We start from the raw sequence: 13,868 nt of genomic DNA, 5'->3' as shown, positions 1-13,868 counted from the left end.
TTTATTTAAAACCGCAATTTTAAATTAATTTTGATTCAATATTTCTTGTTTGAAATGTCAATGATAGCTTAATTTTTACGCATTTGTCGTTTACGGGTCATTATGGTAAAAACCTTTTGCTTCGGAGCAAAAAACCGACAATGATTGTTCGAGGCGAATATCGTTCTACCAAAATATTTTTTTTGTCTGGTTCATAGCATCGTAACTTCGATTTGCATGGAAATGTGAAAAGGCATAAGACTTCTGCGTAAACACCTCTGTTTTCCACAAGTTTTTTTGAATCAGACTCATTTATAGTATAGTACTTATAAATATAAATAATTTAACTGTACTACTGTAGTTTTTTATTATAATTTAAATGTGATATCGACCATTACATAATTTACTCACACCATGTCTTTTTAATTAGTGTGTTGTTATTTAAGGCCAACTTTTATATGAGCTTTAAGTAGTTAAAGAACTTAAAGAATTATAAAGGAAATTTTTACCTTTTTAATAATTTTTATAATTGGATGGACACGCATTTTTTTTCTTTTAGTTTTCTTATATAGGAAAGACCTTCGATATTTTTGTATTGTCAAAAATGATGGTACAAAACATTTTAAAGAAAGAGCGTACCAATAATAGCCTGAGCATTTTTGTTTGCAACGATTAGTTAAACTTCTGTGCGTATTATTTTTTACAATAAAATAATGAACATTACTTAATTCAGTAAATGGCACCTGGTTCATAACTACTTATTTTAAATATTAAAATAGTATTTAATCTATTTCCTTATAATAAATAGCGTATATATAGTCTGTCGAAAGTGTGTATAGCTTTCACTTCTAGCAATAAAATTCTAGTAAAATTTAAATTAACCATCTAAAGCGAATTAAAATTACGAAAGTGGAAGATCTATTACCCCCCTTCTATTATTATGATATAAAGAAATGGAAATATTATCTCACATAGTTTCAAATCGAATATACTGGAAGGAAACAAATCCAACTGTCATCCGTTTTGAGGTTTACTTGGCTGTGTGCCCAGTATCAGTTGTCTGTCAATAACATACTTTTATCATACACAAGCTGGGTCATCGTTTTGATGGATAATAATGCCCGTTAAAGTTGATATTACTCCACCACCACCAGCTAATTCAAAACAACCTGGCGTAACAAAGTCTCTTCTTTACAACGGCTCCAAATTTCAAGGGCATCAAAAGTCTAAGGGAAATTCTTACGAAGTAGAAGTTGTATTGCAGGTTAGTGTTAAAAACAAATACGCAAAAACTGAAAATTAATAAATGACATGTGATGTTTGAAAACCTATTAAAGTTCTTGAGAGTGCTTACATAGCAGATATTATTTAGATAATATATAGAGCGGTAAAAGTAAAATGTTACAAATACATTGTGTTGTGTACATTAATGATATTTGTTACTGTTTTTGATTAAGATTTAGCTATTAATTACAGCATGTGGATGAAGAAAATTCGTACCTTTGTGGATATTTAAAAATAAAAGGTTTAACAGAAGAATTTCCAACTCTAACGACATTTTTTGATGGCGAAATTATATCAGCAAAATATCCTTTTTTGACAAGAAAGTGGGATGCAGATGAAGATGTTGATAGAAAACACTGGGTAAAGTTACTATATTTATTTAGTTGAAAATCATTAGTCAATAGTTATAAATAAACATTATACTATTGAGACCATCAATGTTATCTTTACAGAGCAAGTTTGACCTATTTGTACCATATTTAAAGACATTCAACTCGGACTCATTTGATTATGATTCTCTTGAAAAGGCTGACTATGTGTTTATGAGATGGAAGGAACACTTTTTAGTGCCAGATCATACAATAAAGGATATAAATGGTGCTTCCTTTGCTGGGTTCTATTATATATGCTTTCACAAATCGGCAGCTACTATAGAAGGCTATTATTATCACAGAAGCTCTGAATGGTAAGCAATATATATGTTATTTTGGAAAAACATTATTATTAAATAGTAGTAAGTAATTTCACTTTTTATTTATCATTAATATACATTTATAAATATGTAGGCGGACTGGCAAATACCCTACTCGCTGGTAAGTGGTGACCCATAGACTGGAGCAGATTTTTTTTTTTTCCATTCCTTATATTACCAATGCACTTATAATTACATTTTTTCCTATAATTACTCTGTTTCACTCACTCTTCAAACAGGAATATAACAATACAAAATAGTTCTGTTTAGTGGTAAAATAAGTGTTGAGTGGGTGGTATCAGGTTGGCTTGAACAAAGCTCTATCACTAAGTACAATTTACTTTATTAATCTGTAGTTTCTGATTCTAGAATTAGAAAGGTATAAAGGCTTAGTAAGGTATTATTAGGTATTGAATAATATAATTCTGTTGGACTATATTTTTTTTGAATTAAAATAATTCTTTACAGGTTTCAATCACTGACATTAAGTCATGTTCCAGAACACAGCATCCAAATTTATGAATTCAGATGAAAATGCAGTAGGGATACTGAAATTGGATTGATATTTGTTTCTTATAGTACTTACGTGTTCTTTGAGTCATTATTTTGTTTAATATCCTTTACAATGACTATGTCGAGTATCTTTGAGAGATCTCATTATATTATCTGATACCATGATCAATGTTTTATGAACAATAATGTTTGTTAGGCCTGTCTTTGCATATACTTACATGTAATATAACTCATTAAATAGTATGTACATACTTCATCAATTAATTTAGTCTATTCCTTAACTGTAAATGTCAATATATTTGTGTTAGAAATCATCTTCATTTGTATGATTTTTCTGTACTGCTAATTCTATTATTGTGATATATTGTACAAATTTCTTGTGTAAGTAGTTTTTTGTTAAATTTGAATGGTTTTTGACATTTAATATGTTCCTTTTTATGTTTAGTTACCCATTACTCATTTTTTGTATAAGTATGTGCAAGCTCAGGTTATATTGTTTAATTAAACAATATTATGTTAATTTGACTACCTGTAGGAAATATCAATTTAAACAGTGTTATTAAGAAAATTTAATATTTTTTTTCAATAAAATCTTGAATGCGAAAAATCTTTGTCTTATTTAAAATCTGTTTAAAGAAATAAAATGAGTAGTTTATTTTCATTTTAAATATTTTATTAACACATTTATATTTACAATAAAATACTGGCATTGATAATTTTCTATGTTTGTTTTTCATCAAATGGAATATTAAGCACATTTGGATATTAAAATTTAATAACTATGTAAGTTAAGTATTCGCTACATATATCTTTATTTATTTTATTCTTACAGCTATTATTTGTACAGTACAGATTTGACACAATATTTTATAATGAGTGAATATATTGGGACCTTTGCTTAGTATTTTTTTTATAGTTCTAGTTAGTATATTTTTAAGTTTATAAATCAATGAAGGCCCCAAATATTGATTATAATTATATATAAAATATTTGAATACAAAAAGTTTAAATTGTAATAAATAAATACATTACACAAAGACGCCGTTTTTGTATTTATTAATTTAAAATGCAATAACACTGGTTAAGAATTAGATATGAGTAATAAAATATTTATGGCAAGTATTTTTTATCACCATGCATCTAAGAAGTCAATAATCATTACTAAATATTTTAAAATATTTTTATCATAAATTATTTACGTGCCTTTTTATATTAATAAGATTTGATTAATCATTTAGCATACAATATTTAGTAAAAAAATACACAAGAATACATTTATCATACTAAAACCCTACGAAAATAGTAGCATTCAATAATAATGTTTCGCGGTTATATATCTAACACTTAAACTAAGCTTTGGTGGGATCGATATATGAGTAATAGTTCGGTAGTAGCGTAACAAATAAAAGAAAATATTTTGCCGTAAATAAACCATTCTAAGGTACAATATACCACTAGATGCTCCAGACCCAATGATAGTGAAATTAAATACGTGTACCATTGTGATTTAATTAGGATTATAGTTGGTTATTAGATGCAATATTTTAGGTACTGAAAGTTCGTATATTCACTTTCTCATTATTTCTTGTAATGCTTTTATTGATTGTAGGTGGGCTTAAAATGTCCGAAATTTGAATTAATTTATTTTCTTGAAAAATAAAAGGGTCTAGTAAGATATTCTAAATCTAAGTATACTCAAAACAACTTAGGTCAGCTGATTTATCTACATAAGTACTTAATTATAATAAACATCCACATAATCATTATTTCAACAGGCAAGCCAGTGCCTACGTATGGTGTCTCCAGAACCATAAATTTGCAATATGTATGACTGTCTCAAGAGTCACAAACAACAAGAAATATACATCAAATAAACATAAATTAGTAATACAACAATTTACATAATACAAAACAACGATAATACTAATTGATAAAAATTAAAATTTCAGGAGGAAAAGTTATTAAACGCTTAGGTATCGAGTGCAAGAATATTTACAAGAACTTAAAACAGCTAACAAAAATTTTTACAAAACTATGACTGTAATATTTGGCTTTAAAATAAATAGGCTATATATATTGAAAGCTATGGCAGATATGACTAACATTTATATTATTAAGTTATAATATTAGTAGATACGAAATCCAATAAGGGTATAGAGTTTAAATGTGCGTAGAGTACAATTTCCCATAGCTTCCATTATATGACGTCGGGTAACATCCAATTGTCTAAATCATAGTAAAACAAACTATCTCTTCGACGCTCCTTCACTACTAAACCAATGCCTTAAGCCGAGCAGGCTGTACAAGTCTTGGTTATTAGCGTGAGATCTTATTGGACTAGGATTACGTTCACCAATCTTGTGTGGATATCGCCGAAGTCCAGGGTAAGTCTCTTGAAGTCCAAGATGAGTTTCAGGATAATCTGCATATGTAGAACCACGGGGTCGAAAATAATGAGGATATGAATGATGATGGCGTCTCGGATTTTCGTGCATTGTGTTATAAACTCCTCCAATTTGACTACGACCAGGCCAATAGTCTTGTAGATGTCGAAATGGATAGTTAGGTGGTGGTGAATCAGCATTCTCACTTGGCCAAGGATATCTGTAGTATACAATATTTTTCGGATACATTTTTTCAATGGTCGCGTCTTCTTTTATGATTATATCTGAGACATGAGTGTCCGGATCTCTTAAGTTATCTGATACCTTTGGCTTGTTGCGTCTATATTGTAATTTTGTACGTGTGCCTAATACGCTATCTTCTTCAGTTGAAGAAAGCTTCTTATCGTCTTTGGCAAAATTATCATCTGTTGAAACTTCAGCGTATCTGCTTATTAGTTTAATAGCTTCTCCAATATCAGAATAATCATTTTCAGGACTTAATTTTGTATCTTCTGATTCCTTTTTTAAGACCACTACAGTTGAATTAGACAAATCAGAATTTGTAGGCGATTTTTTATTATTATCAGCTTTCTCTTTGTCTAATTCTCCTGCGTTTGCCTTATCTGTTTCGGATTCCATGATAAGATCCTGATTATTTTGAGTTTCTGTATCATAAATTACAGGATCAATATTTACGTGGCCAAACACTAGTTCTTTCTGACCTTCGTCCTTGTTATTCAACTGTGTTTCAATCTCAGTGGAATTTACCATAGGACTATCTCTCTTAGGCTTATCTGAATAAGAAAGTAAATTGTGTAATACGTTATGAGATAGAATATTACTACCGTCTTGTGAAATAGTATTGTTCAGCTTAGCTTGCTGTAGTTTTAAAAGTTCTAATTCAGCCTCAATGCTACTATCAGTATTATCGCCTTTTTTGTCGACTTTCACGAAGTTCGGCTGTATATCTTGGGCCTGTAATATAATATATAAAGTATAATACAATTTTAAGTTTTAAAACAATACAAAGAGATATTGGTATTATTTAAGGAACAATTAAATACAGTTCATTTTTAAAACAAATAGTATGGCGGCACGGTACCTGTGCAGACGGATCTTGCGGTGAGCTTTGCGGATCTAGGCCAATCGGTATAGACAATTGCAGGGGTCCCGGATCTTCGTCGCCATAGTCATAGAGCACATCACCGTTGTTGGGAGCCGTAGTAAAAAGAGCGTTTAATTGCTCTAATAAAATGCGTTCATGGTCAGCTTTATTTACTGTCACCACCTTAAAAGGAGAAATATTTGTTAAAATGTTATTCTTAAATAGAGTAAAAAAGCAAAAGATGATAGTTTGAATAATAAATCCTTTGCATTTAAAATGTATTTGCACCTGGACGCAAGCAGTTCCATCGAGTCGGTGTCCTTTTGGGCAAACTAGTGGAGTGATGAAAAGTGATTTCGTAGTTATTCTTCTAGGTGGAGCATTTTGATTTCCATCTTCAGGGCTTTGGAGCCAGGTGCGCCAAGCTAGTTCACCCGCTTGCCTGTCGAGAGTGCGCGGCGGTGCGCGGGTGGTAGTGGCCACCGGCTCCTCAGTCTGCTCCCCTCCCACCAGTGCACACGACACCAGCAACGCGAGCCACGGAAACCACATCGCAAACACCTGAAAAGATACAAAGAACATAAAGTAAACCATATTTTTTATACCCAACATTCATCGAGTAAGAAGAACAACCCAAAAATTTCAGACTTTCAGACAAAAATATATACGAGACAAGATACGGGTGTGGAAATGTAACTAAAAATATAAATTTTATTAATCTATATATATATTAATCGCTTTATTCGAATTTTATATTCGAATATTAGAATTCGCAAATTTGTAGTTTAAAAAAAAAATTTAGGTATAACTAATAAATACAATACCTAATCCAAATGTAATTTATTAGTATTTGTTTTCAAAGAATAGTGATTTGTTGTATGCAACTCAGGAGGTAAGAGTTAGCGAATAATCCAGAACTTATCAAGTGGTGAACTGGATCAAGGTATGGCCTTTTCCATTAGCTCAATAGCTTCATGACAAACGATGCGGTTAGGCTAATGAGTTACGTATATTTTATATGTATGTAATTTGTGTTATTGAGAAATTGATGAATATAACTTGGCATAAGTGAATATAACTGTAGAGAATATGATATTGAGTATTAACTTAGGTTAATTCGCGGTTAATACTTTTATTCAAATTTAAAGGTGAAAATCATGTAACACTCAGACGCTAAGTGCACTGCGAAAATCAATTCTAGGCATTTTAAATATAAAGAAATATAAACATTTTGAATCTTATATAATATGGGTCATGTTATGAATGGATTATAAATTCCAACTAAATTTTTAACTAGTTTCAGTTTACTACTTGGGCTGAGATTTTCCGCACAACTTTGGTGGGGTTGACAATTTTGTACTTACATGAAATATAAGTTTGATTTAAGTGTTGTATTTAAAAAAAAATAAGTAAAAACAGTTTTATTATTCTAAAACAGGTGCATCAGTGTATTTACATATTTTTTTATTCGAAAATAATTTATATTGTATCTATATCTTAGTAACATTGATATAATTTAAGAAGAGAATAATTGAATACGAGCGGCCATGTGAACGTGAGGTCTTATCGAATTACGTCTTTTTAGGATTGGAATGCTTTTCATTGGTTCTTAAGTGCTTTCAAGGGTGAGCTAAGGGTACATGCGAAATCGTTTGACAAAAAATTAGGCAGAAATATTTTTAAAACACACATGTTTTAAAAATATTTCGTTTATATTTTTTAGTATTTGTCATCATGGTGCCATTTAACATTTAGTTTAATGAACTTTAAGTTAATTAATTTAGTTTTATGTTTACGAATGTTTACTGTTTACGAATTTTTGTTCTATTATTTAATAATGTTTAATAAAATTAGATATTACAATTTTTTATGTTAGCTTTGGGAGTTTTGGAATACATATATAAATAAATTGCTTTTAATTAAAATGTATGCTACATCTAATAATTATAGCTCACGACCATGAGATGAAAAATAATAATATCAGATAATATAATACATCGCTTGGAAAATTTTAAACAATGTAATTTATTTTGACCCCGGATTCGTGGGAAATGCAAAACTAATGCCAATTTGGTATATTTGAGTTATTAATTTAGTGCGCAAAACAAGGGCAGTGGCTGTTGACCCCGTCGCGATCTATTGGCAGCATCTGGCAATGATCTCTCCAGGCGCCGACGTTGTGGCCGAGCACACGGAAGCGCCTCGCGGGATTTAACCGTGTTTCAATGGGTGCTTGATTGGAGATTACTTATTTCAGACATGTTATTTGCCAGAGAGCTTAATTTGTAGACGGTAAAGAGTTTTTTTTAATTATATTAATCTTTAAAGCATCAAGTGTCATGTCTCAAGATCGTTCCTGTTGTGACCTAATGTAAATCATATTTCAATTAATATAAACCAGACTCACGATGGGTATTCCGTTGGGATATATTATTATCTGCGCGAACCAAATCTTCGATTATTGAACCCTACCTTGACACGTATGCGAGAGAGAGACGAAAGTCGCGGAACAGAGGTGCGCGAGCGCAGGGTTGCACACAAATAGCTTCCCAGTGAGAATACAAGTCGAGTGATTCCGAGAACATTCAGTGAACCTCGTACATTTTAAAACTGCATTAAAACATTGATGATAAGCATTCTCTTAATTATATCCACGTAGCGAAGACGGTCCTGTTGATTGACACGCACTAACAACTGTCCATAAAACGTCACGTTATCCTCAATACACTCTAACGCTCCTACCTATTTAGATATGTGTCTACTTCCTTTAATTAATACGAATGCGTGAATCAACAACATTGAACATGTAGGGGAACGTGCGTTGCTAACTTTCTATAGTCACGCTTGGCCTGCATTACTACGCCCTCACGAGGACTGACAGCTGTTATGTAAATGGATAAAGGATCAAGGATATGTGAACGTATTTTTATTCAACGTTTATATTTTTTTAATAAACATATCATAGTAGATTGCAGGTACCCCGTCAACGTGTTAATATTTAAATGAATAAACCTTAGCTTTGTAAAAGGGTATACAATTAAAAAGATATAGATGGCTATTTTTATTTAAGAAAGTCTTGGATTATATTTTCAATTTAAGTAGGATGATTTAATGTGTAAAATTATTGAGAACTTTTAATGAATGTAAATTTTGAGCGAAGTAATAATTTCTATTGAAGGTGTGGCTATCATATCCATTAACGTTCATTGTATGATAATCAAGTGGACAGCGTGGTGGGAAAGTGTAGTCCATTTGCTATCGCTGGCTGGACAAGTACGATGTCGACCGAATATGCATATTAGGTAACTACTCTGCTTGCTTCACGGACAGGATATTGATTATTTAAACATTGAATAACTCGTCAAATTGCTTTCAAATAATGAACGAATTTACACGGTCCAAATTATTGTTAGATAACATTGCATAACAATTGATGCCAATTGATTATACGGTCCTTATAATTATTTGTTTTTTAATAATTCTAACTATTTAATGTAATATCGTTAAATCTACAAATCAGTTGAAAAACCGAATAATCATAGTTCAAAACAAAACAATGTAACGGGAACGTTCAACAGAACTATGATGCTAATTGAAGCTTTCATTGAGAGCTATTACACTAATTAATTAAATTCCAACAGTAAATACTAGCATGCGGTACGTTTGTCTGTTGTTGCGGTCTATAAAAGTTGATATTAATTTATTATAAGTTAAATACTTATGTCTTAAAAAAAGTATTAAATGTTTCATCCCAAAACAGTACGTTTTAAATTTTATACTATTTGTTGATTTTTTATGATTAGTTAATGTATAATATATTAAAACGTGACCATTAAATGTTGACGCAATATTTTTTTAAAATTATTATAAAAGGAGGGGAATGAGGTTTATACTATTACATACTGCATACCTGTGTGCACTCATAGTTACGCCCTATTCCCTTTTTCAAAATCTCATAATCAGTCGGTACGGCAATTTGAAAACACCGAAGCGAGATAAGACGGAGGACCAACGGCATTACGTGCTTTCTATGGCACTAGAGTATAAAACTACCAATTTACTCCGAGCTGCTAATGAGAATTCTTTGGGAGTATAACAGAAAACTTTTTAATAGCCCTCCTTGGAAGTTTAATAAATAAGGAAAAATGGTATATATTGCGAATTTAAAGTGCTTTTTTTAAAGGAGAATTACTATAAAATTACTATACTATTACTATAAAAATAAACATAATTTAGACGGTATATAATAAATGAGGTGATATTTACTTTTTTAGATTGTGGAAAGTATCTCTTCTTTGTTTTTTAAATGTTGCCGAAAACAAAGCAGGCGTAAAAATGACTATAATATACCAGAATAAAATTTCGATTTTGTAAGCGATTACGTTAATATTTTTAACAGATATTATTTTATGAATGATTGACGCGTCTGTGTCAAAAGTATAATATATTATATATCTATCTTTCTATGGGTTTCTATGGGTTTCTATGGGACAGTTATCATAATAAATTGAGTTATTTCTCAAAACATTTCTATGTATAAGTACTGCGTTCTAGGTTTTCACGGACGGTTCTTTCACCCTAATCCAATTTTAGTTCCAATGAGTACGTGTTTTATTCATCGAATGTTTGTTAGAATTTTAAAGCTACTTCAATAAGTTTATCAGCTAAAAAGTACTGATAAGTTTATTTTTTAATCTACTTTTTAGTTTTCATCATATTCGAAGTATAACAAAAACAGTTTATAAATATTCAACTCATAAAGCAGTTTTTACATCGTAATATGCTCAGAATAATGTCATTTTTGAATGAAATTAGTTTTTTATTTATTCAAGTATTTTGTCACTCTTCGTTAAGTGTGTCGGTGACTGCCAAGAGCAGTTGTCGACCCAGTGAATGAATGTTGAACATGTGTGACATTTCACTATCGTTACAATATTTTGATAGCTTTCGTATCGTGCAAACTTGAATATTTTTTACCGCGAAAAAAATGTTCTCCACTCATGGAGAAAACAAGTAGCTTATTATTGAATGGAAATTGCGTTTTATGATAGAAAAATTTAGTAATTAGATATTCAATATTAATACTATACTTAGGTAGTAGAAATAGTGTTTTTAGGTTTTTTTATATATTTGATCGTTGCTAAGTGGCTTAAAATAATTTTAAATAAACAAACGTAAATAAATTCGTAAATGCATGAGGGCTAATCGAGGCAAAATAATGTATTCAAATATGGAGTGATGAGTGAACGATGAAACACATTAATGGAAGATATATAAAGCATTGTAACAAATGCGCGGCATCAATGTCCAAAACAAAAGCAAACAAATCCTAATCAGTGAAGTGCGTAGTGGGATGGCGGCCTCCGACGCTCGACGCGACGCATGGAACGGTCGGTAAAGTGTGTTTATTTATAAAAATAATCCATTCATCTCCCTTTATAATCCAAGTCTCCCTGATTTAAAACGCGCTACTTATAAGCAATTTATACATTAAAAGTATGTAAAATTTGTAAAATTTTGTTTAATTTAAAGGTTTAAAATTAATTTTCATGATTTTTTTAAAATATTGTCGGTTTAGGTTATTCGTATGGAACACTGGAATTAATTGTATAATTAATAGAATAGACACTCCTGTATACGGGCAAGTTGTATGTATAATAGATAAGTTATTTGACCACATTTATAAAACGTAGTTTAAAAGATTTTTAAGGTATATTTAATATGTATATCTCAAAGTGAAAGAGATTGCGTAGACGGTAGAGAGCAATGCGATGTTCTTTTTGGGATAGGTATATTAGATATTGCCTCCGGGGCGGGAAACAATGCTTTTTTTTGCCGTAACCCGTATTATATTTGTATTAATGTGAAAAATATTCTGTTTTGAATGTGATTTAGTTCCGTAATTTATAAAAAATAAAACTTATAACGACACATATACTGTATTCACAACGGTTATCTTTATATGGGTAATTTCGAACCTGTTTTGTTTTATTGGTCGTTAGCGCAATTTTATTTTAAGTCTGCTACCCACTGCAACTATTCTGATTAGGTGATTCGACAACTGGATATGACAAGCGTACACCTAAATATAACAGTTATTTTTCTGTAGCAACGTTTTAACAATTAGTAAAACCGTTATAACTCCATTGGGCTGATTTCTACTTCATTGATATAAAAATAATTTAATTGCTTTAAAAAAGTTTCCCATTGCAAATTTTTAGACAACTTTATTAATTCGATCGAGTAAAGACACGTTTTATATTTAGGTGGAATTAACTAACTAATATAATATATATGATACTATAAGTCTTGCTTTATATTAAGCATGATTTTCAACTGTGACAGAATGTTTAGTGTCCAGTAACGGCCTATTTTCAGGTAAAGTCAAGACAAATGAGACGTATATTACACGAACTTTGTTTGTATAATGATAAGAAGTAAAATAACGTTTTGTAACAATTATGTAAACAATATAACATACGCATTTAATAAATGCCGTGTCACGTCAGCGTTATCAACATTAGCAATGTCATGCCTATGATAAATTTCTATTTCTTTATCCTCCGAAGTTTATTTGGTTGTGGAGCTTTGTGCAAGCCCGCCTATAAAGTGTGGTTAAGTACCATCCATTCAACACATATTCTACCACTAAACAGTAATATATAGTATTTCTGTGTTCCAGTTCAAAGGGTGAGTGAGCCAGTGTAACTACAGGGCTAGAGGGTAGGGGCAGCGGTATAGGATGCGGTGGTGACCTCACCATCAGTTTGAGTTTGGTAGTCTGCGCGACTATTTTATAAAAAAAAAAAAGTTCCAACCGAAATTTGTTCCAGTCCGATGAACAATAATTATTACAAGATGTATTAAAATATATTTATTACTTTAACTTTTTTTTGTATAGTATTTTGTGGTCTTCGTGCTTTAATACGACGTGTTTATTTGGTCACAAATACACCGCGACTCATGGCCGCGTCGCGCCCTGCTCGATGAATATGCAGACGTCGTCTGTAAAGGTTACCTGAACGTGCTACCCTTTAATCTAAATACTTTTCCGGTTTATGCCAGTTAACAAATAAAAACAGTTTTTAATTTGACCACGAAGCAAGAATTAAAAGGTAAGGTATTAGGTTATTGTGATATATATATATATATCACAATAACCTAATACCTCCTTGATACTGACTACCTATCTTGACATTAGATGTTAAAATATGCGTATTTTATTTATATAAAATAACGAATTAATAAGCTGTTGATCGCTATTTTATAAAAATAAGTTTAGTGTATAGCGACAATCGTGATTCGAATTTTACAGATATTAATTTATTGAGTGATATTTGTACTTTTAACATATTAGTCGATGGTTATCATTCTGATTTTATTTCTTGTGTTTTTAGTTTAATAAAAAAAGACTAAGTTATAATCAAACCATTATTTAACACATAACTATAACATTAAAAAATATGCAATAAGCTTATATCCAAATCATTATAATAATTATTAATATTTAGTGTAATTTAATAATGACTAAATTTAATACGAAAATAATGATCACTAAAGAAATAAATATTTAGGTCCACGCACAATTACTCTACTTATATAGAACGTGTATAATCCCAAGACCGTAAAATCCTTGAGCGCTTTTACTTTTATAAGCAAAGAGGCTTACCTTGAAGGAAAACGCACGTTGTCCTGCGCCGCTTACATTATAGCGGGCCCGGCACCGGCTCGGTCCTGCAACCAGGAAACACATTATATAGCAACAACCCGTAAATATTCTACTATTGAGGAATATTTGGAGCTCTACCACGATGATGCACCACAGGTCCGTGGATCTGTTAGGATTTCTTCCTATATATGCAGGATTCCTCACGATGTTTTCCCTCATCACTGATCGCAGGATATTAAATTA

The 13,868-nt window shown here is 31.0% G+C and overlaps 2 protein-coding genes across 2 annotated transcripts in view; one reads left to right on the top strand and one right to left on the bottom strand.

Annotated features, from left to right (window-relative positions):
• Nucleotides 1-795: 795 nt before the first annotated feature.
• Nucleotides 796-2,924, top strand: LOC125065892 (glucose-induced degradation protein 4 homolog). The gene is made up of 4 exons (XM_047673748.1): nucleotides 796-1,243; nucleotides 1,456-1,623; nucleotides 1,716-1,948; nucleotides 2,423-2,924. The coding sequence occupies exons 1-4, from the start codon at nucleotides 1,097-1,099 to the stop codon at nucleotides 2,484-2,486; spliced, it is 612 nt and encodes a 203-aa protein (XP_047529704.1). The 5' UTR covers nucleotides 796-1,096; the 3' UTR covers nucleotides 2,487-2,924.
• Nucleotides 2,875-13,868, bottom strand: part of LOC125065889 — a 33,527-nt gene continuing 22,533 nt past the window's right edge. Inside the window, exons 2-5 of the mRNA XM_047673746.1 lie at nucleotides 13,626-13,690; nucleotides 6,245-6,517; nucleotides 5,954-6,139; nucleotides 2,875-5,826 (exon numbers count right to left, since the gene is read on the bottom strand). Coding sequence (XP_047529702.1) covers nucleotides 4,714-5,826; nucleotides 5,954-6,139; nucleotides 6,245-6,508 — 1,563 coding nt within the window. The 5' untranslated portion in view covers nucleotides 6,509-6,517; nucleotides 13,626-13,690 and the 3' untranslated portion in view covers nucleotides 2,875-4,713. The remainder of the gene's footprint in view (nucleotides 5,827-5,953; nucleotides 6,140-6,244; nucleotides 6,518-13,625; nucleotides 13,691-13,868) is intronic.

This window comes from Vanessa atalanta, chromosome 8 (genome assembly GCF_905147765.1).
Source record: "Vanessa atalanta chromosome 8, ilVanAtal1.2, whole genome shotgun sequence".
In the NCBI taxonomy this organism is placed as follows: Eukaryota; Metazoa; Arthropoda; class Insecta; order Lepidoptera; family Nymphalidae; genus Vanessa; species Vanessa atalanta.
This window is presented reverse-complemented; position numbering and strand designations above follow the sequence as displayed.